Source organism: Aplidium turbinatum, chromosome 11 (genome assembly GCF_918807975.1).
Source record: "Aplidium turbinatum chromosome 11, kaAplTurb1.1, whole genome shotgun sequence".
NCBI classification, from domain to species: domain Eukaryota; kingdom Metazoa; phylum Chordata; class Ascidiacea; order Aplousobranchia; family Polyclinidae; genus Aplidium; species Aplidium turbinatum.
Window position 1 is genome coordinate 2,422,484 of NC_137482.1, and position 27,441 is coordinate 2,449,924.

A 27,441-nucleotide genomic window follows, 5' to 3' on the forward strand; every position below is an offset into this window, starting at 1 on the left:
AAATGTAGCCTACTTGCTGAGTTGAAGATTTACTGGGTCGTCCCATGCCGAGTGGTTCGACGACCGACTAATCAGACTTGGTGACCTTTTTGATTGATTGAATCTTTATCCTCGGACTGGAAAAGCTTCTTTATGAGCTCAATCCTGGCAGTTTCGCATACTTGTAGAATGTAGAGGCTTTAAACTATTGACGCCCCAGTCACCGAGATTGACAGAGCGAAGTTTCCGATTGTTAAAAGCGTAGTTGCCTTTTGTGATCGTTTCGCTGTCTCCTTTTCATTCAGTAAAAATTATATTGGTTGTTACTCCTCCATTCCTTCAACACAAGTAATTTCGTTGTATTTATTGAATGGAAAAATAAACTTGATTGATTGATTAAATGTTCTTTTTCTCAAAAGGTGGCTAGCCCACAGATTTAATCAGATCTTGATTTCCCCTCCCTCTACTCAATAGGTTTTTTTGGGCTGGTGTCTGTATTGTTTCACTACCTCTGGTGGACTTCTAAACAAAGTTCATAGAATCTGAAAATTGAAGTTCTATTCACCAACAGCAATTTAGCTTTTATGATGAGTCATGTTTTATTATCTTCTTTATTTTCTGATGATTAATGCGCAACGCTAACTGATGTAAATAACTGTTCCAGTAACTTCGAGTATTTTAAAATGCAACTTCTCGAAATTGAAAGATCTTTGTAATCGTAATTATACCAAACCATCTGCTAGGATGCAAGCCCTGGATGATGGCCTGTGATCACTCATGCATATCGATTACGCAGCAATGTGATGGGATTCTTGATTGTTCCATCGGGGAAGACGAAAAGGACTGTGGTGAGTTCCAAAGCGAAATTTTAGAAATAAACTTGGCTTTGAAATGACTTTGATTGTAACCAGCTCAGCAGATGAGTAGTTATCACCTGCGGCTCTAGTAGCCTATTGGTTGATTTGAGATCGATTCCAGGTCGGTCATACTAAAAACTTTAACGGAACCGATCATATTCCTTATTGCATAACGCAGCGAAGATAATAAAGTAGTGACAACGTAAATCTGATACAAATTGACCTTAGCAGTTGTAGAGCAACAATAAACAAACTATAACATCATTATTATTACTCTGATTGTAAACCTCAGGATTGGAATTTGACCGCAAGATAGTTACTCGCAAACTGTATAGTCTTTATTAGCTGCTGTCAGATTTTTGTCGTGTTGCGTCTGCAATTACATTGTAGAGGTTGCAATCACAATAAGCGCAAAATAAACTTTTTGTAAATATTCTTCAGGAAAATGTGAAGCAATAGAACTGCAAACGTGTAGCCAATTGACTTATAACGTCACAATGCTGCCAAACTTTCTTGGTCACAAAACCCAGTCTCAAGTGTCTATGAGTCCAGAGTACCTTCTCTTCACAAACGTTGCGCACTCCAGGTAATGCTGATATGACTTTGCAGACAGTTTCAGCACAGAGGTATAACGTCGCAGCCGGGTACATTATTGCCATGAATCTTTTCCTTATTGCTCATTACTAAGAAGGAATGCGATTTCGTGCTTTATTGTAAGGCTTGAAATTGAACCAAATGCAACTACACAACAGATCAAAATACTATATTGTAAAATAACACGTTTTGGTGGTTTAAAAACATGTATTTTATCGATTTTCCAGCCAATTCTACATACTAGCACCCAGCACATAATATAGTGGCACTGGTCTTAATTCATTTGCTTTCAATTAAAAAGTGATATATCATTTTTTTTCAAGATGTCATCCTTTACTTGAAGAACTCGGCTGCTCTATTCTGGCCCCACCAGTTCCGCTTGTGGGCACTGATTGTCTCATAACGAGAAAGAATGACAGGAGACGCAGGTATAGCATCTTTTGATTGCTTTTTCTTAAAGTTGAACTTTCAAAAAAATACCAAATTTAGGATGGTTTCAAAAAGTTATAATAAAAATATCATTTGAAAATGCAATTTTTTTCCATTGCTGTAAAACGATTTTTGCTCGCTCCAGAAGCTCACTTGTATGAGCACCCGGTTTAAGAACAGCTTGGACCAATCATTGATGGTTCAACGACTGATCCACTTGAACAACTCACGTCAAAAGCAGTTCTCTATTCAGCGGCACTTAGAGCATTAGTTTTAAATCTTTTCAACCCCCAGATCTATACTTCAAACGATATAAACTTTTGGGCCCCTAGTTTAGGCAATCTAAGTATCAAAACTGTCTTTGAGTACCCCAAAAGGAGGTGCAAAACTGTCTTTGGGTACCCCCAAAGGAGGTGCGCAAAAGAAAGCAAACACTATCCGTCTAGTGACTCCCAGATAGTCACTGGACACCCCGTTAAAAGCTGCTGGCTTAAACTATAGAATAAAGGACACGAAGAAAATAAAGGTCATAGATTAAAGAACTTAAAAGATATCCAAGAAGGTAGGACAATAAAGGACAAAAAGATACTTCGCTCTGTCAAGCTCGGTGTCCGGCCGCGTCGATCGTTCAAAACATCTACAAGTAGGCTAGGCTATGCGAAGTGCGAACACAATAATACATTCTAAAATATGAAACTTTCGAGATGGAAGTTTTTGTTCACTTTTTTTCTTTTCGTTTTCTTTTTTTAATTTTGACTTATCACTTTTTTTGCTTTATTTTTTTTGTTTGGACTAAAATTTTACTCAGTTGAAAAAAAATCGATACGCAGGGTCCTTCCTTGCCGAGAGTTCTGCCTGGAAGTGATGAACTCTTGCCAATCCGTCTTCGCGGCGACTTCTTTATCGTGGCCAGCTTTTCTCAACTGCGACGCTTTCCCTGAGAATGCAAACGGCTCGATAGAAGCATGTCTCGACTCGGACACATTGAATAAAGGTAAAAAAAAAAAAAACAACGAATCATTCTAGCTTTGTTTCCATTGGAACTGCGAGTCTGATTCGGAAGCGGTTTAAACTGATTAGAGTAAAAAAATTTTCAAACACTTTGAAGTGAAAAGTTTTTTCCGACTGCTCAGCCCTGGTTTCTACTAGCTTGTGACAATTTTTTTGATGGTTCTATTCATGCTTTGAGTTTTGTAGACACAGCTAGAAATACTGTTTTGCAACTTATTAACCGCGGTCCATTAAAAATGGTATCCGACGTTTTTTTCGTAAACAGTTGTTCGTAAAGCAATTGTCCGTAAACAATTATTCGTAAAACAATTGTTCGTAAAATTAATTCTTCGTAAAACAATTCTTCATAAAGCATTTCTTCGTGCATGCAATTGAGAATTGATGTATACCAAGAAATGCTTTACGAAGAATTGTTTTAGGGATTTAATTTTACGAACAACTGCTTACGAACAATTGTTTTACGAACAACTGTTTACGAACAATTGTTTTACGAACAATTGTTTACGAACAATTTACCTATAACCATTAAAAATTTATACCACAAGGTAAATCACAGTAAAAAGGCTTCATTGGCCACTTCCTAGACAGCCTTTGTAGGCCCCATTGTCTACATATAAACACTAAACAGCCATTTAATTGATGATGATCGCCGTTGATGCAAATAATCAGCCAGATATGGCACGGGTTTAATCTTGATCTGAACCAAATTGCGTGATTGTCTCTGGATTCCTTCCCATACAGAAAAATCTCTCGTTTATACATTGATTCAACTTCTGCAGACGTTGAATCAATGTAAAAATGACATAGTTTGCTGTTTTAGTTTCTGCATGTTTTGCAATGCAAAGGTTGAGCATGATCAAATGTAATCAAAACCTGCGCGACAGAAGCTACGAAAAAACGTTTAATTTTAAAGGAATCAAATTGTTGTTTCAGGAATGTGTTCATCAGATGAATTTCGTTGTGTCAACAAAGATACTGACGACACGCAATGCGTAACAATGACGTCACGTTGCGACGGCAAAGCGCAATGCAGCGATGGGTCGGACGAGGCCAATTGCGATTGTGACAACATGAACAGGTTTGTAGATCTTCATTCTTCATGATAGCCCGTTTGAATGTTTTTTGGGGATTTTGTCAAGTAGAGTATTATTAGGACACATTGAGAACAACTTTTCCTCAAAGTATTGCAATGTAAAAACGGTAAGAAAAAAGTGTAAATCTTCTACAAAACAGTTTTGTTTGGTTAAAATTAGTCTATATTTTCAAAAAACAATGATACATTGACAAGACACTGATTCCAATCCAAAACAAAAAAAGGAGCAAATGCGTCAAGAAGGGTTAAATTAGATTTAACAAAACCCAACCTGGCAAGGCTAGTTCTTATGCAACGTCCACAAACGGATCGAACACGAAAGCAACACTCAAAACAGCAACACGCAAAACAACAACACGCAAAAAAAAGAAGCGATTGTGTCAGTTGGGAACACCAACGCAATTTATAAATATGTCTGTCTTGCAGGTTTCAATGCGTGCTTGGTGGTAAATGCATCGCCAAAGAATGGGTCTGCGATTCTCACAATGACTGCGCTGATGGCTCAGACGAACACAAATGTAGTAAGATGCCTCATTGTATGCAATAATGCAAGTTATGTGTTCTTACTACTATATTACGATAAGTCATTACGTCTTACTTACGTCACTATCAACGCTTTGTGCAATGGCAGAGACGTTCAGCGTAATCGCATAGCGGTGTGGGCAAGAACATGATTGCCCTAAATCCTTTCCTCTACGCAACATGTTATATAAGAATGAGATTGTTTCTCTAACGGGCTTGGAACCCACGTACACCAATTTAAAGGAAGTGGTGGACACTGTGGTTGGGTGCACAGGCAGTGGATCGTTCAAAATTTAGTAAATCGGCCAAATACGCAGATTATTTCTCAAAGTTCTTTTCGTATATGCATCAAACGTAATCCGAAGATTAAAACTGCAGATTAATTATTCATCAATCAATGTCGCGCAAATTGATTCTCTACCAAATAATTAGACAAACAATTAGCTTAATCGGCCGCTTACAGCATCTGCTGTTGGTGCACTCAACCTTATATGCATCAGACTCGTCTAGAACACGCTAACATACACAATGCATATGATTGTTTAATAACAAAGTTGTCTTATTTCGATATAATAGACAATTGTTCCTCGCTACAACGATCCTGCTCTGACTACTCATGCGTATCAAACGGACAGTGGTGCGACGGACATGACGATTGTCCTGACGGAAGTGACGAAATGGATTGCCGTAAGTAGGCCGAAACAACCTTAGAATACTTCATGTTTCTACAATGATCTCGCTGTACCTCTAGACCCAGAAAATATAAGAACTTTAAATCCTAGAAGGCGAATCCTAGAAGAAGAAACGGAAGCATATCAGGCTAAACCTTTAAATTACATTTCAGTGATGTTGGTTCCAAGAGGACGGATATACAACACAGCTATTGACTTTTCGTTGCTAAGAGAAGCCAATCACAACATAGGAGTGCTGATTGGGTACGACTCTGTGGCGTCACAATGGCTTCCTTTATGCGCCGATGCATGGGACTCCGTGTTCAGTCACTTAGCATGCAATCAGATGGGCTTCAGTGACGCCATGTCATTCACCAGCCTACCTTTCTATTCGTTACGTCATCACTCGTTACGTCATCAGCCGATACGAACAATAAAGAACCACAGAATTCGCAGAATACAAGAAAGTTTTGCACGCAGGTTAGAATGGTGATTTTGCTATAATAATTTATTTTGAAAAAGTTTCCGAAATAAAACGTCTCAGGTCTCCCCCCTGGAGTCGACTGTAGGTCTACAGTTCATGAAATCACGTACCACTTGTATTTTTTCGTATCAAAACACGCCAAAGAAAGAGTTATTTTGCTTAAAAGTGTTACGTCTTCGCTTTGTGACGTAGCCTACACGTGAAACAACTGAACTTATTATTTTTTAATCTACATTGTCCATCTACGCAACAACCTATATCTTCCTGAAACCAATAACTTTTGTTTGTGTCAATTTGATGAACTGTCAATGATTAGATTGTAATAATTAAATTGTATCCAATTTATTTTTAACGCTTTGTTTATGTTTAGAGAGGGGAGATGCAAGTCGAACTTGTTCATCCACCTGACTTGCAGGGCAAGGACTTGTGGCAGACGAAGAGATGTTACTGACGATGGAGATATAATCCCAAGAATTATGGGAGGAAGAACTTCGCGTGAGGACAAGTGGCCATGGCTAGCATCTCTTCAGCTTCCTGGAATGAACCACGTTTGTGGAGCAACTCTTGTGCGCTCCCAGTGGATTGTATCTGCTGCTCATTGCTTCCAAGAGTAAGTGGCCCATTCAGTGAGCTTGATGGAAGATTTAGTGCTCAATGAAACGATAACAACTAGCTTGATGTAGTTTGACTTTCGAATAAGCGCCGGCTTGACACCGCTGTAGAGCATAGGCCTTTGGCTGTCTTAGGCAAGATCAGGGCTGTGTGAGTACCATCTCGCCCCCCCCCCCTCCGAAATCCACTAGTGGGTCCTATGTTTAGTGATTGCTCTTAAAAATAGGACAAGAAAGCTTTTAAGTTGGCAAACTCTTTCAATGTGGGGAAAAATTTACACTTATTATTTTAGCAAACTGTAAACAACTTTTAACAACAAGACTTTATAGAAGAAATAGTTGGCCAGGGAGTGTGGGAGGCGGTAGAAAAGGCCCTAGAAAAGATTCTTAATGGTAGGCTTAAAGCTGTACACAAAGGTTAGCCTATAGCTTTCTTGCCTTTCAGTTCACTTAAACTATAGCCTACCTAGCGTAAGCCTAGATTAACTTGCATTTACACTAGCTAGTAATTACGACATTAATCAACCAGCAAACAAAACAGGAAAAACATTTGATGGGTTAGGACTAAGGTCTACATTCCAGGGTCTTTTGGGTCAACAAAAAACCTGGCAAACCCCGGAACCCGTTTATTCAGCAATCGTGCTTCTCCATTTCCGAGTGATTTACATTAAAAATGACGTTTTATTTTGAATGCTGGAATAACTATTTAACTTTAACATAACAGACGCAAGGATGTGAAAATGTGGCGGGTCAAAATCGTTGGATTAGATGCCATGGAGCAGGAGTCAGCATTCAATCTTTCCAAGATTATCATCCATCCAAGGTAGGCTAATATCGACACCACATCGTATTCACCACAATCTCAACAATTTTAATATAATTTATTCGATTGTGTCCGTAGGTGATGGCCTACCGCTTCGCTGTCACTGTCTGCTTTTAAAAGCGTTGAATACAACGCATATCAGCGGTAGAAACAGCATTATGAAAAAACACACATTATGATATATTTTGCCCGGAACTGCTTTGATCGGGGAACCAATCTCACAAAAAAAACATGATTACCCTGCAGGAGGAATTATCTTCAGCAAGTTTCCCAGAAATTGGTGTGGCCTGGCCTACGTTATGATAATAGTTGAAATTTGCGCAGTCTTCCACTCGCTTTTCCCAATGCTCATCTACTCGGTACATGGAGCACTTCATCGTAGACATCATGAAGTAAAGATGCAGTATAGGCTACAGTGGAGTTATTAAGAGTACCGTAGAGGTATAGTTACCTGGCCTTAAAGAAGAAACCAACTGGCATTACAACCCTCCACGAAGCTCGCATCAAGGTGGCTTCTATGAGCGATTTTTTCCGCATGGCTCGGAAATTAATGAGGTCTTTAGTGGGAGAGACCACTTTGGACGAATTTCATTTACTAACATTAATTACAGAGATCGAACGAATCCTTAAGAACAGTAATCAAAATAAATTAATAATAGCTCCTTTGTATCACCCACCGCCGTGCTAACTTTTACAAGTTGCGTTGATGTGCTGAGTTTGCTTTACAATATATCACATTTCAAGCAACATGACGTCATTATAGGTACGATTCGCAAGCGGTCGACTTTGACGTGGCGCTGATTAAGTTGGACCGACCAATCCGCTCTTCTAAAGCTGAACCGCTTTGTCTTCCCAAAAGCTCTTTTAATGCTGGATCATTTTGCGTAATAGCTGGTACGTGTGATAGGCTAGTTATCCTGCACAAGTTTGCAACTGTGCAGGAAGGTTAATTGCATATAATCTTTTAAATAACTTAATAGATATCACATTTAAAACAGAGAGAGACTGTTCACCAGGCATTTGATAATTAAAGTAACTTGCGTTCTTCTGGTGACTATTTAATAGCCTATTTACTAGGTTACCTCCTGATGTTAAAGATGATAACTAGCTTTTTGTATTTCCGACGTTTCGTCAGTCAGCACGACTGACTTTATCAAGGTGGCTAATACAGGTTAACACAACCTGTTCAGCAACAATGGCACAACACAAAAACATACTGATAAAATAAATAAAGTAAAGCAGCAAGAATCAGAGTTAAAACACGCAACGAGATGACTGCAGGTTGAACTAAATACAGTGAATGCCTAAAACCAGTAGGCTACTTTCCAACAGCGTAAATTTATCTATCTTTACTTTAAGATATCACATTAGCAGTTTAACAATCGCATAATAACTTCCTACGTGTTCATGAGTGAGATCTTCTTCAGTAAATTGTTTGACCAAAGAGACAATGGACAGATTATTTTATTGGTAGTGGACATTGCAGAGACCACCACATGTTCAGTAATAATAGGCTACGTATTTGAAATGAAGATTTTCTTGTTCGAAACTAAAACCTTTAGAAGTCAATGCAGTAGCCTACGGCAAAGAATGTAATTTATGTTTTAATTTAAAAAGCAATTAGGCAACCAATGTTTACTAATTACCATTGTGGCAGCTTTATAGGATTTGCTTTCTATGTTAGGTTGGGGCTTGACAGGCAAGACACAACGGGGCGCTCACAAGCTGCAGGAAGGAGTTGTTCATGTCATCAATAGAGCCGATTGTCAGCGCTATTACCCCAACCACGTCATATCGAATAGAATGTTGTGTGCTGGAAGAGCGGGGAAGATTGATGCTTGTAGCGTAAGTTGCCTACATACCTAATTCGAAACGTAATGCCTGACCAAGCACAGCGGACTCATGTGCTTTCTTTGTCTCTTTATAGGATGACAGTTTATTAAGCGCCCGCCTCAAGATCACGCCACGTTGGTTCGGTTCTCGGGGTGGGCACTTGAGCAAACCATTTTAGGACTGCTCTGCATTTAGCGGCATCTAGTGGATTTCCCGGCAACTACAAGCATATGAAACTACTTATAATAACCTATCAGAGGCTTTGTCAGTCCGAGGATAAAGATTTAAAACCAACTAAGTTAACTAACCATAAACTCTTTGGATTCAGTTGAAGTTGCCTAATACGGGCACAAACCTCGGATGTGTAAAGTGGATTCGGAGACACTGCTCAGACAAAAATGCAGTTGAAAAATGTCAGCTCCAAATTGATATGTTTTGTGCTGTGACGATACCGTTGTAACTTTGTAGACGATTTCTTTTAGGCCTGCAGGAGTTTTATAACTTTTGCAGTAAAACAGATTTACACAACTCAAATCGAGACTGCAGCCTATCTAGCGACAGTCTAATGTTGTCTCGCTTCGCCACGTGATTATGGTTTAACTTTCAGGGTGATAGCGGAGGACCATTGATGTGTTGGCAACCACAGACCCTCCAGTGGCAATTGGCCGGAGTTACCAGTTGGGGGTCTTCGTGTACGCCTCATAGCGCTCCTGGAGTTTATACTGACATTAACTACTTTGCTGATTGGGTGCAGACTACAATGGAGCAGAGAGATTTTGGATGAAGTTGGATATTGGAAGCCAGCATGCGGAATGTAGCGGCTTCATTTCAAACCGCCAGATGCTTTCTTGCCATTCAGAGGGCAAATGAAGCAAAACTCTAAACGTTTAAAAAAAAAAAACTTTCGCTTGCATGGAATCATTTTGCGGAGTTTGTCTGTTGGCCATTGCCAAAGTGAACAAAAGCTGTCCACGCCATAAGTGTTTATTCATTCGGCACTTTAAAAACAACGCAAACAGTAATTTCAATATTAAACTTACATTATTTATCGCAACGTCCAGGGGAGGTAACAACTAGAACATCACACAACTAAGGCGAAAGAGAAAATTGAAAAAATAAAACTAATCGGGAAATACTTAAAACATCGCACTCTCGAGTTTTTTGGCGCTAAAAGTAACTACTTTCAATTGTCTCATTTTCGCAAACCGTCATTTTTCCCGATTAGTTTTCTTTTTTCAATTTTCTCTTTCGCCTTAGTTGTGTGATGTTCTGGTCGTTACCTCCAGGGTAAAGAATCGCTAGGGTTGTTCAATGCTCGTGCCAATTGTTATTTCAAGTTCTCACTGTTGCTGGCAATGAAGCAGCCTGGACAGGTTTTAATCCTCATTACAGTAATTCCAATACACTTTGTTTAATTCGACTCCGTCAGAATAGAAAAAAGAAGCTTAGTGAATTGCACTTTAAGCAAAGAGGCTGACTTGATTTGGAGTTGTTCGATTTGCAAAGGCTGTTAGCATCCAGTATTTTGAAGTAGCGATATAATCCTTCAATATTCTAACTATCCGCGTCTACAAATACTTATGATTGTATTTTATTTCTCTCAAATGTGTTGGCAAATCTCGCAAAGTTGTGAACACTGTCACTGATCGGTCTAAACATGCGGCTCTGTAGGCTACATTCCAAAGAAATTTCCCAGACAGCAAAATCCGCCATTTTTACATTGATTCAAAGTATGCAAACGTCGAATCAATGTAAAAGACGGATTTTGCTATCTGGGTTGGAATGTAGACAAAAAGTGGGATTTGTACAAAAACGTGACGAACTGGACACACCACATTTTGAACAATCACGCGTCATCACTGCAAGTAGGAATGCATAGCAGCAGGTGAACGTTATGTTACCAAGCATTACAAACAGCAGTCTAAACTAAACGATGAAATATCTTCTTTGTAATCTTCACTGTGCTAACTTTTCCAAGTTGTGTTACTATAGCGAGTTCGCTTTACAATAAAATGCGCAAGTAAATATTTTGGAGCAAAATTTGTCATCGCAGAAAATTGTGTGGCAGCGTTGCCTTAATTGCATCTCGCGTTGAATGGACGAAAAATCTTGAAGAAACGAATCCAGTATCTCGGACTTTCCAGTGGTGCCTGCTACGCACCGAAGATATACCGTTGAATATGGTGGTGGAATGGGACCAAGATTCGTACCATCATACAATAACTACAATCGCCCCAGATAGCAAAATCCGTCATTTTTACTTTGATTCAACGTGAATCAACGTAAAAATGACGGATTTTGCAGTCTGGGGATTATCTTAGACTAATCTTAACATAAAGTACACCCAGTAGCGTAGCCAGGAATTTTGAAAGGGGCGGGGGGCCCCCCAGAAAATTTTGAAAAATTACTTTGAATTTGGTGCATTCTGAGAGCATTTTCAACAAAAATGTGGGTACGAATATTTCTGTGAAATGGTGCTGTCTGGTCATCATCATCATAATCTATCGTCGGTTTGTTCCCCACTAGTGGTAGCATAGCAAAAGGATAAGATCATGTTTTCTTTGGCATTTTTCGGAAATAAAGCTAAGTCTCTGTGTTTTCTTGTTGCTAATTCCTGGCTGAGATGTTTGAATGTTTGGTATTGGCAAAACTCGCTCTTTTAATGCAATTTTGTTTAAAACTAAGCAATTTTTTTTTAGACTGAAAGCATCATTCTCAATATCGTGACGTCACACGCGTGCCAAAGGGGGGGTTGTAAACCTTGGCTACGCCACTGAGTACACCCATGTTCCGGGGGCATGTAAAGTTGCGTGCCAAAATACTGGAAGCACCAGTCCCAATAAACATGTCTTCATTGCTTCCAACTGTCTGTTGTGTATGTGCGATTGGAAGGAGGCTGCATGTTTTAGCATTGGGCACAAAATAAAACAAGCTTAATTATAGTACCAGGCCTGCAGTTCGTTAGATTCCCATGCAAAGCATAACAAGGTAAATCTCAATATCTTTCAGTAACATGATTTATTAGCAAGAATATTGAAAAACAAAATTTTGCAATAAAATTAACATGAAAACGATGAATATTTACCAAAACTGAATGTTTAACGCCATGAAGACATGTCATGTTTATTTGTGGCGAAAAAATAACTGTAGGCTATCTGTCAGGTTTTGCGGTATACCGAACTTAAAACCTTTTTTTCAATTAGTCCTGTTTTTTGCCAATGAATACAATAGGTATGGGCTACCTTTAAAATCTAACATCAAAAATCCATTGGAAATACATCTGAGAAAAATTTATCTCCATTCAAAAATCGAAGATGTTTAGCCATTAACTTAAATGAACTTTCATCCCAAAAACTTTGCATTCGTTAAGATTTATTGAATCAACCCCTGGAGGCAAAGAACTGCAGGAAATAAATATTTTAATAAAATTAATTTAAAAACAAAATCACGCAAGTAAGTTGGCAAAACAACAAAAGCTTAACCTTCTACAGTGGAAGCTAACCAAGCAATGATAGTCACAAGTGAAAATCAACAGAAATCTATCAATGGGTTTCTCACCTCAACCTCTTTCAATTCATAGTAGATATAATTTGTCACAGCAAAGATAGTTTGAATCAATATAGCGATGAAAATTAGTGAAGAGTTTGCAATATTACTAAAGTACAAGTGGCACACAGCCGCCAAATGTTAACCAAAAATTTTAATCAAATTTGCTGTCTATTCCGTAAATATGATGGTACAATACACAAAGCAAAACCATTGAAAATTAACAGCTAGGATTGTCAACTGAGTCCCACTTTGTACGGTCAATCAAAAGGTAAACTGATGATTTCTGGTGTGATGAAAATCAAGAATCATGGATTGAGTTGAAGATGATATACAAGGGAATTAAGCAGGTTTCTGTTCAATCAAGACCGACCATCTATGAAGAAGTTGATTCCTTGTACAAGAGTCCAGGTCATTGCTTCAGTTCTTAGCTTGTTGCAAAGCCTGAAGATTGGTGAAATAAACATTGGTAACTTAAATCAACAAAAAGAAAAGTGAAGACATTGCATTGCCTTAAGTCTTCATGGCAATGGTCATATTCTATCACATCATTTTAAGCACCATGGTCTCAATGTAAAACTAAAAGGAGCAAATGCAGAATTTCTGTACGAGACAACCAGATAAAAACCGGCAGATAAATTTGCACGTTTCACAGATTGATGTGATCTTTATTCTTGGGCTGGGAAAGCTTCTTTGAGAGCTTAATCCCGGCAGTTTCGCATACTTGTCGAGGTTTTGGAGCAGGCCCGGTCAGAGATTGACAGAGTGAAGTTTCCACGTTGTTGCCTGGGAATTATTCGATCCACTAGGTGTCGCTGAATGGAAAGCAGTTTTGAAATGTGTAGCTCAAGCTCACACCCCGAGAGTCGAACCAGCGCCACTTGATCTTGAGTCGAGCGCGTAAACACTAAGGCGAAGCTAATGGGACGGACTTTTCACATAATTTACACTAGGAGCGCTGCTCCACTTTTTTCACATTTTATATTTAAGAAATTATCTGATTTAGCAAGCTGAGTTACCATCATAAATAAAAATCTTTAGGAGACCGCCTGATGTATTTTATTATCTAGTGCAGGGGTTCTTAACCAGGGGTACGTGTACCCCTTGGGGGTACAAAGCACCAAAGCAGGGAGTACGACATGCAGTGTGGAATTATACGCTATTTAGGCATATGTGTGAAGAATGCGTAACAAGTCACTTTTGTATATGTCTATATACTGGAGAGGTTTCTACTTCTCAGTGATGGATGCAAGACCCATTTATTTTCAGCCTACATTCTATGGATGATAATGACCAAATGAAAGACCATCTTATTGAAATGAAAGCTAGTAGTAAAAGCAAAATGGAGTTTGATCCAATGCAGTTGGATGCATTCTGGTGTGCACAACTCAACACATTTCCCCAGTTAGAAAAAAAGCTTTAGAAATCCTTGTGCTTTTTGCGACAACCTACCCACGTGAAACTGGGTTTAACTCTTGTAAACATGAAAACTAAGTCGGGCAATCGTTTGGATCCAAAAGATATGCGTGTGTCTATCTCAAAGAAAGTACCTTGTTTCAACATATATATAATCATTGACAAAAAGCAGCAACAAAAAAGCCATTTGTAGATTGACTGATAAATCTTGTTGACTTACAAGACTGTTTTTAATGCATAGCCTACATTCAACACGTAAGTTATAAATACACTGAGTTTAATTCCTATTATTACAAATTTATTTGCTTCCGTCGACCATTGTAGACAGGGAGTACGAAAAAATTTCATGAAAGCTCAAAGGGTACGAGCGCTAAAAAGGTTAAGAAACACTGATTTTCTAGTGTGTAATTACTTAAGATTTTTATTTGACATCATATAGGTATATATTTGCTAGTAATTTCTGATCTCTGTATATGAATCATAAAACAAGATATGTGTTTAAGCGGAATGGCCCGTTTCGGTGAGTCCGATCCCTTAACGGGGGATTTTTTCAATTTTTTTTTTAATTATCGGGTACCGTAGCCTAATTATCATTGCCGTTTTAGGGTTTGGGGTTAGGAGTTAGGGTTTAGAGGTTAGGAACTCACCGAATCGGACTCACCGAATAGTAGCAGACCCGTGTTTAAGGATGTGTAACTAGACAATTTCGTCTGTAGTCAGTCAGTGATGAAAATGACACAACTCTCAAGACATTTTTTTAGTTTTCTGGCAGCATGAACTCGAAAAACATATGTTACAGATAAAATTTAGTGACATTGGTCAAATATTTATACAGATGTACATTCAATATTGTTTTATTCTAGCTGTATCCAAACCAGAAATGTGTTGAAAAGAAACTAATGGTGTAAAACTGTAAAAGGGCATGCACGTTCTGATGAAGCATGTATATATGCAACTTCTCTCTGACAAGATCTTCCTCCAGAACTACATGTCCAAAGTGATACTCTACAGCAGCTGTCAGCATAACACAGTTTTGGGCAAACTACTTTTGAAAATAGTACTTTAAAAAAATTACAATTGTTGCTCAGCAAAGCAGCAAGGTGGGCTTGACAAGAGAAGAGGCGTTGGACAGATTGATGTGGAAGCAGGGTAGTGAGCACTGTGAGGGCGATTTAGGCACTCGGAGGTGAATCTGGCCACCCTCCACATCACCGGATTAAAACTGGACTGCTACTTTTACTATTATACCTCATAGCTTGATTATTTAAGGGACAAAAAGCATTTAAATATGTTCTGTACAAGTAGATACTGTATATATTATATAGGGATTATTTCTCACCTGATAAGCCTTTTCAAAAGCAGAAACTAGCATTGATAGTTCACCGTCATTCATTTCCACAGACTTTAACGTGCTTTTCTCAGGTCCAGTCAAAATATCAAAATCCACATTAACCAAAGCTTGATTAAGCGTTGCAAGTTTATCACTTGATAAAGCAAGCTACAAAAACAGTGGTTTATAAATGAAAACACAGCAGACTTATGTTAAATAGTTCAAAAACAAGGTTTCTTAATAAAAGCATTTATAAGTTAAATTAGGTCTTAATTTTTCAAACCACTACTGTTAAGTGTTATTTTATCTTATGGTGCATTGTATCCAACCCTCGAAATGAGGAAAGAACATGGTGATGATGTGTCTGTTTGCACATCACATCAGTGAAATATCCTGCACATAAACACACCAAACTATGTCTTTTGGCATGCTCTGTTTTAGTATAAATGTACTATTGCACATATACCTTGCAACAATGCTCATACTCGCTCTAAGGATGTGCATTGTCATGGTGCGCAAAACGTCAGTGAAGCAATAAATCATCATGTTTATTGTTGTTTTTTATTTCTAATCTCATCAGATGAATGTTGCAACTAGTGCTAGAAACGATGAATTATTAATCTCATGGATAGTAAAATTTTGCAACAAAAGTTTAATTATATAGGCTAATGTAAAGAATTTTGTATATATATAACTTACATTCAATTGCCAGTCAAAATCTTTCAAATTGCCGGTGGTAAGATGCCATTCCATAATGAATTGATTATGAGTAAAAATTTAGTGATGTCACCCAAGAACTCTTACCAGACAAGCTTACCAATGAAATAAATCAAGATAATAACAAACCTAAATAATTAATACAAAATGATTGTAATGATGTAAGCAAACAAAACCAACAACTTAACAAGATCATTTGGATTAAGGTTTGTCATAAAACAAAGAAGATGTCACATATTAGAATTGACAGATAATAAAAATTTGGTGAAAAATCAGAAAAAAAATGAAAAGCTGAAAGGATGCGATAACCTCAGTAAGCTTGCGGTTGTTTCGATGAGCAATTAAACATATTTTGATAAACTGGTTATAGTTATTGTTTGTTTTTGGTCAGGAAAGTCCACAGTGACATCCACAATGCTTGAATAATACTTATCATGAGCTTTGCTTCAGTTCAAATCATTTTTTTTCCAAGCTGAAGGTGTATTTGATAAATGTATTCTCTGAATCTAGGGTATATAGCAATGGTGTTTGGATCCAAGATGTTTAGGATCCCGATCCAATCTTGTTTTTGCCTTTTGAGATCCGGATCTGGCAATTTGTAGATATCTAAGATCCGGATCCAAAACAGATCCGGAGTAAATTTTTGCCTGTCATTTGATTCTAAAAGTGTTTCACCACATGACAGATTCACACTTTTGTAAAAGTAGTTTACAAAATGGATTCAATAAATTCAGTAGCTTAAAGCTTAGGGTGTGGCTATATTTACACTATATAGTGTAATAATAGCCTCAATAGTGTTGCCAGATAAAGAATTCTACCCTAATTTTAGAAAAGTTTAAAGCTGTTGAAAACAAAAACTTGTATTTTGGAACTTTTTTTTAGTCTTGGGCAAAGATCAAAACCCTAATCTTCTTCCTAACTCTGGCCCTTACCTTAACTCTTCCTAACTTTAATCCTAACTTTAGCAACACCCGATTGTAACCATGGCATTAAGTGTGGAAAAATAGCCACTTCCTGTAAACTTAATGTTCAGACCACTACTGTACAAATGCAATACTGGCTAATCACCTCTTATAGCACTTTTGGTCCCTACATAACAAACACCCTGACTTGTCATGTGTTATCTTGAATCTGCATTGAAATGCATAAATGCAAACTAGGCCCACGTGACACATTGACACACTCACTGTGGTTGCTGAAATCATCATTCAGTGCATAGCAGAGCAATAACTAATAAATGTAGGCTGTAATAAGCTTAATAATGTATTGTCTATCATCGTTTGTCAAATTAATACAGTAGAATTCGCCTATAGTGACTTTGGCTATAGGGTCGTCATTCCATGTCAAGTGATCCAGACCATGTAACCCACCCTCTCAGATTTTAATGAAAATTCACACACTGATAAAACTTTTCTTCCTGATTTCAAACTAATTTTTTTTTAAATCGGTCAACTAAAACAAAAGTTACGGCCACTTAAAGTTGACTGCTTTTTGTGATCGCTGAAGCGTAAAATCCATTTCGCTTTCACAAATTTAACTATAAGAAGATATTTCTCAGCTCATAAGAAATTGTACTGATTGATATTTTCAGGTATTGTAAGACATATATGTACTTCTTAAGCCATATCACTCAAAACTAAAGCTTTTGACCATCACCTTTGACCTTTAACCTCATGTTTATTTGTAGCCCCAATTGTGCTCAATCATGCGGAACATAATTTTTGATCATAAATAACTCATGGTGCTCACTAGTTACAATCACATGATGCAATGCATCATTTTAAAGGTATTTTCAAGGAGAATTGATATCAGAAATAAAATTAATGGCTTATTGAGTATTTCACCTCACAAAGTGAAAACAAAAGCTTGTGTCTGAAAATCAGTACTATTTTTAATTGCAAGTGTGCTATGCCAAGTTCCCCTGATGATGTTTTGTATATTTATAAGTTAAAATAGGCTCATTAAATATTTAATTGAAGAAGATTGTAGCAAACAATGCAAAACCACCCTCCACACCTCCAAGACACCCTTTTGAATGCTCCAAGCTCCCAACTTCCCTGGACACAACCACCCTATGGACAAATCCCACAAAAGCGACTAAGCTTGTGGCTGTGTGGGGAGGCCATGGCTTGACCACTAAACAACTTGGAATAGCTCCTCCTCATCCTGTTTGCATACGCAACAGTTGAGAACATAGCCGTACGAGACCAAACCATTTTGGGGGGGCAGAACGTAAATTTGCCCAAATCTGCACGCTTTTATAGAAATTGCCCAAATATAATGTATTATATGCAGTGCATGATAACAGTGAAAAACTAACATAACAAGATCACCAGCTAGCTAGAATTTCTTACCAAAGTAATCAAGATTGAACAACTGAATTCATATTGGAATATACCTTGCTTGTGCACTGCTCGATGCTTCTGCACTTTGGCATGGTAGATAGGAGTAACATTTAGGAGTACCGCATTATATACTTCAGCAGTAGCATTTTAAATGTTGGTGAAATTAACATGACACAGTTGCATTAACAAACTGAATATTTATTTTCTATTTTGGGGCGCAACTGCATCATTTTAATTTGAGTAGTTTAATAAAAGTGAACAAAAAAGCTAAGCAACACCACAACACTAACATTACCGTACATTTAACAGGTATAATACAGTATAACATTTTTTTGTTAAATGTTATGGTGTTGCTTATGAGTCATTCCATTATAATTCAACAAATTTTGAAGAAATTTTACACCACTACCTCTTAGATTTTCTTCATTTTTACATATTTGGTACATATTTTAGAATAATATTCAAAACTGTTGGAATTTTTTTGTTACCTTGTGTCGTTTTGAAGTTATCGTAATTTAAAATTTGACATTTTTGCCACTAGTGGCGCCATTGTGCATGGGAATATTTTGGAAAAATGTTCTAAAGTCACCATTTCTTGTCCAATTATGATGAACAAAATGTCTATTCCCATGTTCTCATGGGTGAGGAATTCAATTATGCTATTAAAACATCAAAAAAACAATTATATACTTGATATGGTGAACTGTTCACCATTTGTCTAAGAGATGGTGGTGTTCACCATTTGTTGAATTATAATGGAATGACTCTTATCTATGTCCGTTTATGGTTGAAAAAGTACTGTAACCTCTCCACCCGAATTGTTTTATAAAAGTATTCACCAGATTTATATAAATTCATATTTTGTAGTTGCCCAAATCAAGATGATGCATTTATGAATAGCCTGTTATGAAAAAAATTAAAGACTTTGTAAATTGTGATGCCGAGGCAACTGCATCATGCCAATTTGGGCAGTTTTATAAATAGACTATGATCAGATAATTTCATATTTTTTTGTTGCCCGAATCTAAACGATACAGTTATGTAAATGGGAAAAATTAATAAATTTGTTCATTTTGGGGAAACTGCCTCACGCTAATTTGGGCAGTTGCATAAACAGACTAATCAGTTTCATCAGATAATGTCATGTTTTCAGCTGCCCAAATCAACATGATGCATTTGTAAAAATTAATAAAATTAGCTATATATATAGCAAATTTTGTGTTTTAATTTGGGCAGTTTCACAAAAGTATTAGAGACATATTTTGGTGGCTGCCCAAATTGCCATGATGCAGTTGGTTAAATGCATTTCGTACTACAGTTTGATCACCATACAATACATTAATACGGGTGTGCCAAATGAAAATTTTGCGGCACATTTCTTGCGCAAATAAGAGGCTGTACTTAGTTTGATAGGTAAAAGATATTAATTTGTAGTATATATTTCTTAATTCATGCAATTTTGAAGCTTTTCATAAAGCAATTTTTGCCCTAATAATTGCCAGATTTTGCCCGAATTTGCGACGTTTTGAAACAACAGGGGGGGCAGCTGCCCTCCTGGCTCGTACGGCTATGGTTGAGTAGAATTCGGCTATAGTGACACTTCGGTTATGGTGACACTTTTTCCGCGGTCCCTTCAGGTGTCACTATAGGCAAATTCTACTGTATAGGCCTAGTAGCCTACCTTGTAACCCATGCATATTTATCTCTCTAACACTAAACATTTTCAACGCATACCGTACTCTAATAAACATGCAACAAGCGAAACAATTGATATTATTATGACTGCTCATCCACATCAATATTGGAACTGGCAGATTCAATCCACAACACTTTTCATTAGGCTGTCATTCATACCCAGTGCTTCCACTTCTGACAATTGATAAATCCTCTTCAATTTCCTTTTTTGTCCTGAAAAATCCCTTTTTTCTCAGTCGGAAATCTTTCAAAATTTCCTTGATAGGCGATGTTATTTTTGACGTTATTTAAGTTAAAAAAGGTGCCAATGCAACTTTAAAGTTTTTAATCTCACCTAAGTTACGTTTTAACCTGAAAGAACAGAAAATCAGTGAATTGAAGAAGTGGTACGGTTGGCTATTCCAATTGCTACAAACAACAACACCTTGCAGGCAGTAGCATGGCTGATTTAGTTGACAAACCCAATCTAATACCATAAATTTGACATATTAATGTCCAGTGGCATTATGGCAGGAAATATAAATAATACACCACACAAGAAGTATCTCAACACATTCACACCTGCTGTAGTATAAACACCACATGATTACATCATAGGAGCACAGTAACATTCAGTTAATACTCTTAACACTCAGACTCAGTTATTAAAAACATTAGCCTACTAATTGTGAACAGTGAACACTGGCACTGCATATGTAGCCTAAGTGGTGAAAAAAAAGGCAAAATGAGCCAAATTACACTCATTCAGGCTACAGAGGAACAATAGTCATTGGAACAGACTGAATAGGTGATAATCTTGATACAAAATTAAATTTCTAAGACTGACTCTGCATCAGCGTTGCCCTTGCTGTTCATGAAATTTATTACCGACTGGTACTTCAAAAGTATCACCTGAATAAAGGTTGTCATTTTAGTTATTATAAGAAATTACACATATTTCATAACTTTATGAATCAGAACATACTGTTGAGTAGGCCTGCTATAGGATGGAATCTGAGCATCATTTTATTTCAATGTCATTAGATTTAGTGTCATTATTTCTTTCGAACATTGCCGAGACCCCTACAGTGTTTCTTGCCGAATTAAAGTTAGCTTGATGCTTTTCTGTAGCAGCGTACCGAATTAACCCTGTTTTGGTACAGTACACAAAAGTGCCACATACTTTGCAATATGGTTTGCTGTCTTTATTCAATATCCAGCCTGAAAACCGCTTGTCAGTTTGCCATCCTTTAACAAATTAATTTTTGTATGCAGTTTTGGTTTTATTTGATGCACTAACTTTATCAACTCTACATCTTTTTTCTCTGTCTTCATCAGTAACATATTCACAATCATCTGAAGCTGATGAAAGTTCAGGCCTAGGCCTATTCATGCCTATTGTTTATAGCTCAATATGTCCAAGCAACGTTGTTTTACTAGAATAGTAGGCTACACATATTTTACAATAACATGGTTTACTTCCTTTGTTCACTGTCCAGCCAAAAAACTGCTTGTCAGTTAGTCGGTTCTGGGACATTTACCACCTGGAGTCCTGGACATCATTTACCAATTACGGTGCCGGTACCACTCTAATCTTTCCCACCCAGACTCCTAACTTCTCCCTAACACTGAAAATATACAGGTGGTAAATGTCCAGTAACGAATTACCGTATCCAATATCCATCCATTAATAAATTTATTTTTTGTGTCTAGTTTGGTTTTCCTTGATGTGCTAACTTGTTCAACTCTATAGGCTAGGCTATCTCTTTTTTCTCCTTGTCAGTAACATCTTCACAATCATCTGGGACTGATGAAAAACTTTAAGATACTAGGCCTATTCATGATACTGACTCGGTCTGACTTTGTACACTATACATATCCTACACACAGCCTAGCTAGCTCTAGTATTATCACGCCATAATAGATTAGCATAGGCTATAACTAACTTTTCTAAACCGAAAAGATACCTCTAGCCTAAGCTTATCATGCCACTGTACGTCGAAGCTCACTAAACTTTGTCATTGCTATTCAAATTCAACCGTAAATCAACGGACTACCAAATTTTAACTAAAAGAATTAAAACTAACTCGCTAACTGAACTTACGTCTAAACTCCAAGTCTCCAATTCCCAAAATGCCAGAATACAAATCAACCAAGCGAGAAGCGACGGAAAGGCGAGAATGGGTGAAAGAAAAGAGAATGAGAGGGTTTCCGGATGGCGAGTGGCGACGGAAACCAGCTGATCATCGTTATTCCAGTCGTTTTTAGAACTTTTGAAAGGGAATATGAATAAAATTTTCTTTAAAATTGCTAAAAAAAACAAAACCCTTTTTAAGACAAAATTTCCTTGTAAAATTGTTAAAAATCCCTAAAAAATCCTTCTTTTCTTCAAATCCCTTTTTTATCCTTCGAAGCGTTGAAAAATCCCGATTTCGGGATAAAATCCTTCAAAGTGGAAGCACTGTTCCTACCACCGTCATTCACCACCGTCATTCTGGCAGAATAATTCTGCGCGATCCGCCTAAAAAAATGATCCGTAAAAATTTGCGCGATAAACAATGCGATGAAAGTAGCAACACTCGGAAGCTGATAAAATCACTTCTCGTTACCACATCAAAGCAAATCTTATATTTTTTCCATAGGAAAATGAACAGTGAACACAGAAATTTCAATGAAAAAGTCGGCTTGTCAAAAATAAAGCAAGTGCAACTACGAAAAGTAAAACATAAAATCGTATATTAAGACTGCTATATGTAATTTGGCAAGAAAAGTTAGCAACACAAAAACGTCTATAAAAATATTTTCCCGAAATATTTTTCGGGATTTTATTTTTGAATCGTGTTCAGAATTAAATTTCCTTTCCAGGGGTGGCGATCCCGTGGTGCGGCAGACGAAGAAAACGCGAGCAGAATGGTTTAAAAATGGGGTAAATATCTTACGTATTTAAAAATAAATAGAGATTTCAACGTTTATAGACGCCTTCAATCAAGCGTCTATAAAAATACTTTCCCGAAATATTTTTCGGAATTTTATTTTTGAATCGTGTTCAGAATTAAATTTACTTTCCAGGGGTGTCACTCTCGTGGTGCGGCAGACGAAGGAAACGCAAGCAGAATGGTTTAAAAATGAGGTAAATATCTTACGTAGCCTATTTAAAAATAAATAGAGATTTCAACGTTTATATACGCCTTCAATCAAGCGTTTATAAAAATACTTTCCTGAAATATTTTTTGGAATTTTATTTTTGAATCGTGTTCAGAATTAAATTTCCTTTCCAGGGGTGTCACTCTCGTGGTGCGGCAGACGAAGGAAACGCGAGCAGAATGGTTTAAAAATGGGGTAAATATCTTACGTAGCCTATTTAAAAATAAATAGAGATTTCAACGTTTATATACGCCTTCAATCAAGCGTTTATAAAAATACTTTCCTGAAATATTTTTTGGAATTTTATTTTTGAATCGTGTTCAGAATTAAATTTCCTTTCCAGGGGTGTCACTCTCGTGGTGCGGCAGACGAAGGAAACGCAAGCAGAATGGTTTAAAAATGGGGTAAATATCTTACGTATTTAAAAATAAATAGAGATTTCAACGTTTATAGACGCTTTCAATCAAGCGTCTATAAAAATACTTTCCCGAAATATTTTTCGGAATTTTATTTTTGAATCGTGTTCAAAATTAAATTTCCTTTCCAGGGGTGTCAGTCTCGTGGTGCGGCAGACGAAGGAAACGCGAGCAGAATGGTTTGAAAATGGGATAAATATCTTACGTATTTAAAAATAAATAGAGATTTCAACGTTTATATACGCCTTCAATCAAGCGTCTATGAAAATACTTTCCCGAAATTATAAAAATACTTTGCCACAAGTGAAGTTTTATCGAGATTTATGCCCCATTGATGTAGTTTATTTCGACGCAACTGGAAGTATTGTCAGAAAACAAGAAGGTGAAAAAGACTTTCAAATTTATTCGCTTTTAGTGAGAAGCCCGTACACCGGGGGTCCAGCGCTCCCGGTGGCAACAAACATCGCAACAACTCATATTTCTGAGAGTATACGGAGTTTTCTGGGAAAATTTTTAATGGACACTGTAAAAATTTGCGGGAAAGTAAAAAAGCCGGCATTGATGATGATTGACGGTTCCATGGCTATGTGGAATGCTGTATTAAGTGCTATGTGCAATGAGACAAGGTTAGATTATTACAACAGATGCTGGAGAGTAGTTACAGGCGAGGCAATAACGTACGACTTAGAAAAAACCTTCGTTCACAATTGTTTGAGTCATGCCATGCGTGCAGTTAAAGTTATGGCAAAAAAACATTACAAACATAAACAACAAAGATTGACTGCAATGCATTGGATTTCGTTGTTATTTGCATGTACAACCCTGCGTGAACTGGACGAAATAATGGAAAGCATTATTTGGGTAACCAATTGCGAACGAACGTCTTTTCAAGTGGACTATCATTTTAACAGACTGCATCAAGGCGTTAAACCTTACGAAACTAAATCAAAAGTAACAAATGAATTTGAAGAAACCGATGTAAACGACCTGACTGACCATTTTCATACCAGCATGGGTGAGGATCAACAACAAGAATTGAAATCTCCATTTTACTTACGCTACCATAACCGACTTGTCGCTTTTTTAGATTCTAATAACTTTTCGTATCACCTTAACCATTGCAATTCAAAGCTAAAGCACGAAAATGTTTATATGGACAAAACCTTTTGTTCCCAACTCATTCGAATTGTTTTAAGTCGAATTAGTACAACTTCGCAGCTAATTCTGGGAGACTTATCCCGGCATTCGTCTCATCATCAACGCCCAAATGATCAACTCTACTTTCGGTATTCCTCTTGGTTTAAAAATGTTATTTCTTCCGAATTAAGAAATATTTCTCGGGAAAACTTAACTCAAGGAATCATTGAGCAGCATTTTTGGGATTTGAAACAAATTTATTTAAAAGGAAAGCGAGTTGTAAGTATCGATAATTTTGTGGAACAATATGAAAATGAAATCAGAACTAGTGAAAAAATATACTCTGCACATTATATCCACCAAGGTTACAGAAAACCTCACATTTCTTCCAAAAACAAAAGCGACCAAACATTGAAAGATCAGTCAAACCATTGCACTAGTCTGGTAGTTTCTAAATTTAGAAAACCAAAAAAACGTCGTTCAACTGGGTTTTACACTAACAATGAATCAAAAAAGCATATTCGATACGTCAATGTCATAAGTGAGTCCATGTCCACATCGGTTGTTTATAAAAACACTGCTTTTGTAACCCCTATGTGTGATGATACACGGATAAATGACTTTTGGACTGCTATAAGAAAAGATTTCGAGTACATGAAGGAATTCTCAACTAAGGTGTGGCACAGTTTAGCAATAAATCGTAACTGTTTATCTGATACCGCTCTCGTAATAGACAAAAACCACGAAGTGTCTTGGCTAGATTTACTTACGGCGTGTAATAACCCCTGTAGGAAAATCAAGAGCGAATTGGAAAAGCACTATACAAATCCATCGGCCGTTGGTTGGCTAAGCAAACGTCTGGTAGACGCTTACATTTTGCTAAAAGTCAATGGACCGAGCAACATTAACGCCATAGGGGTTTTAGACTGCGATTCCACAAGCAAGCTTCTTCAAGGGACACCCGTAAAGTCAATAAAATTTTTCAAAACGGCTATGATAGAAAACGAGGACAAACTGCGACCCGTCGTTCTTCTTCCTTTCTTGTGCAATGGTCATTTTCGTTTGTTACATTTTTCCATCCAAAAGGAGTTCTTACATTGCTATGATTCATTTAACAATGGCATGTCCAGTGATGTTTCAAAGTTCTTTCGTGACGGCGTAGATTGTTTATTAAATGTCTTCGTTGATTACGGGCTATGTAAGGATGATTGTACCGTAGACACTAAACACATTTTGATGCAACCAGACAACAATACTTGTGGAGTGGCCGTTTGCATGACAGCGGATATTCTCTGCAACAACAGCGATGAAAAGCTTAACCAAAGAAATTTGGATGTTGATTTTTTCACAACCTATCGACATTGGATGATATATTACATCGTTACAAACGCTATCAAAGCTCATCCCGATTTAATGATTCTATCTGGAACTCCTAATAGCAATCTTCCTCCTGGCTTAGTAAATGTAGGTAACTCCTGTTGGTTGAACGTTGCATTGCAAGCGCTTAAATTTGTAATTATAACATGTGATGTGCCAATATCGTGGCTGGAAAGCGACAAAGGTATTGCAAAACTGGACAGAAATTTATTTCTAATAATGCATAACCTTATTGTTAACAGAAACGTAGAAGAAAAACTACTTAAAAACACGTTGAATGATTTAAGAAGTAAATTTCCACTGGACTTGCAACATGACCCTGCCGAGTTTTTTAGCGAATCGTCATTGCCATTGTTATTAGAGCACTCTGATATGACATTGACACTGGAATACGTCACGTATCACCAGTGTATCGGAAAAGTATTTTTTGTAGACGCTTGATTGAAGGCGTATATAAACGTTGAAATCTCTATTTATTTTTAAATACATAAGATATTTGTCTCATTTTCAAACCATTCTGCTTGCGTTTCCTTTGTCTGCCGCACCACGGGATTGCCACCCCTGGAAAGTAAATTTAATTCTGAACACGATTCAAAAATAAAATTCGGAAAAATATTTCGGGAAAGTATTTTCATAGACGCTTAATGGAAGGCGTGTATAAACGTCAAAATCTCTATTTATGTTTAAATACGTAAGAAAATTACCCCAATTTCAAACCATTCTGCTTGCGTTTCCTTCGTCTGCCGCACCACGGGATTGCCATCCCTGGAAAGGAAATTTAATTCTGAACACGATTCAAAAATAAAATTCCGAAAAATATTTCGGGAAAGTATTTTTATAGATGCTTAATCGAAGGCGTCTATAAACGTCAAAATCTCTATTTATTTTTAAATACATAAGATATTTGTCTCATTTTCAAACCATTCTGCTCGCGTTTCCTTCGTTTGCCGCACCACGGGATTGCCACCCCTGGAAAGGAAATTTAATTCTGAACACGATTCAAAAATAAAATTCCGAAAAATATTTCGGGAAAGTATTTTTATAGACGCTTAATGGAAGGCGTGTATAAACGTCAAAATCTCTATTTATGTTTAAATACGTAAGATAATTACCCCAATTTCAAACCATTCTGCTCGCGTTTCCTTCGTCTGCCGCACCACGGGATTGCCACCCCTGGAAAGTAAATTTAATTCTAAACACAATTCAAAAATAAAATTCCGAAAAATATTTCGGGAAAGTATTTTTATAGATGCTTAATCGAAGGCGTCTATAAACGTCAAAATATCTATTTATTTTTAAATAGGCCTACCTAAGATATTTACCTCATTTTCAAACCATTCTGCTTGCGTTTCCTTCGTCTGCCGCACCACGGGATAGCCACCCTTGGAAAGCAAATTTAATTCTAAACACGATTCAAAAATAAAATTCCGAA

At 37.2% G+C, this 27,441-nt stretch overlaps 2 protein-coding genes across 2 annotated transcripts in view; one reads left to right on the plus strand and one right to left on the minus strand.

Moving 5' to 3' along the window:
* The window catches only part of LOC145779698 (uncharacterized), a 39,395-nt gene extending 28,520 nt beyond the window's left edge, over nucleotides 1-10,875 (plus strand). Inside the window, exons 11-23 of the mRNA XM_082591334.1 lie at nucleotides 723-827; nucleotides 1,278-1,422; nucleotides 1,754-1,858; nucleotides 2,690-2,853; nucleotides 3,804-3,948; nucleotides 4,390-4,484; nucleotides 5,062-5,172; nucleotides 5,330-5,636; nucleotides 6,011-6,250; nucleotides 6,976-7,074; nucleotides 7,838-7,968; nucleotides 8,759-8,919; nucleotides 9,515-10,875. Coding sequence (XP_082447460.1) covers nucleotides 723-827; nucleotides 1,278-1,422; nucleotides 1,754-1,858; nucleotides 2,690-2,853; nucleotides 3,804-3,948; nucleotides 4,390-4,484; nucleotides 5,062-5,172; nucleotides 5,330-5,636; nucleotides 6,011-6,250; nucleotides 6,976-7,074; nucleotides 7,838-7,968; nucleotides 8,759-8,919; nucleotides 9,515-9,691 — 1,985 coding nt within the window. The 3' untranslated portion in view covers nucleotides 9,692-10,875. The remainder of the gene's footprint in view (nucleotides 1-722; nucleotides 828-1,277; nucleotides 1,423-1,753; nucleotides 1,859-2,689; nucleotides 2,854-3,803; nucleotides 3,949-4,389; nucleotides 4,485-5,061; nucleotides 5,173-5,329; nucleotides 5,637-6,010; nucleotides 6,251-6,975; nucleotides 7,075-7,837; nucleotides 7,969-8,758; nucleotides 8,920-9,514) is intronic.
* A 1,037-nt stretch (nucleotides 10,876-11,912) lies between these two features.
* Nucleotides 11,913-16,041, minus strand: LOC145779993 (COMM domain-containing protein 8-like). Its single transcript, XM_082591688.1, has 3 exons — nucleotides 15,899-16,041; nucleotides 15,209-15,367; nucleotides 11,913-12,897 (listed from the first exon to the last, which is right to left on the minus strand). Exons 1-3 carry the CDS (start codon nucleotides 15,950-15,952, stop codon nucleotides 12,874-12,876), a joined length of 237 nt encoding a protein of 78 aa, XP_082447814.1. The 5' UTR covers nucleotides 15,953-16,041; the 3' UTR covers nucleotides 11,913-12,873.
* Nucleotides 16,042-27,441: the final 11,400 nt, after the last annotated feature.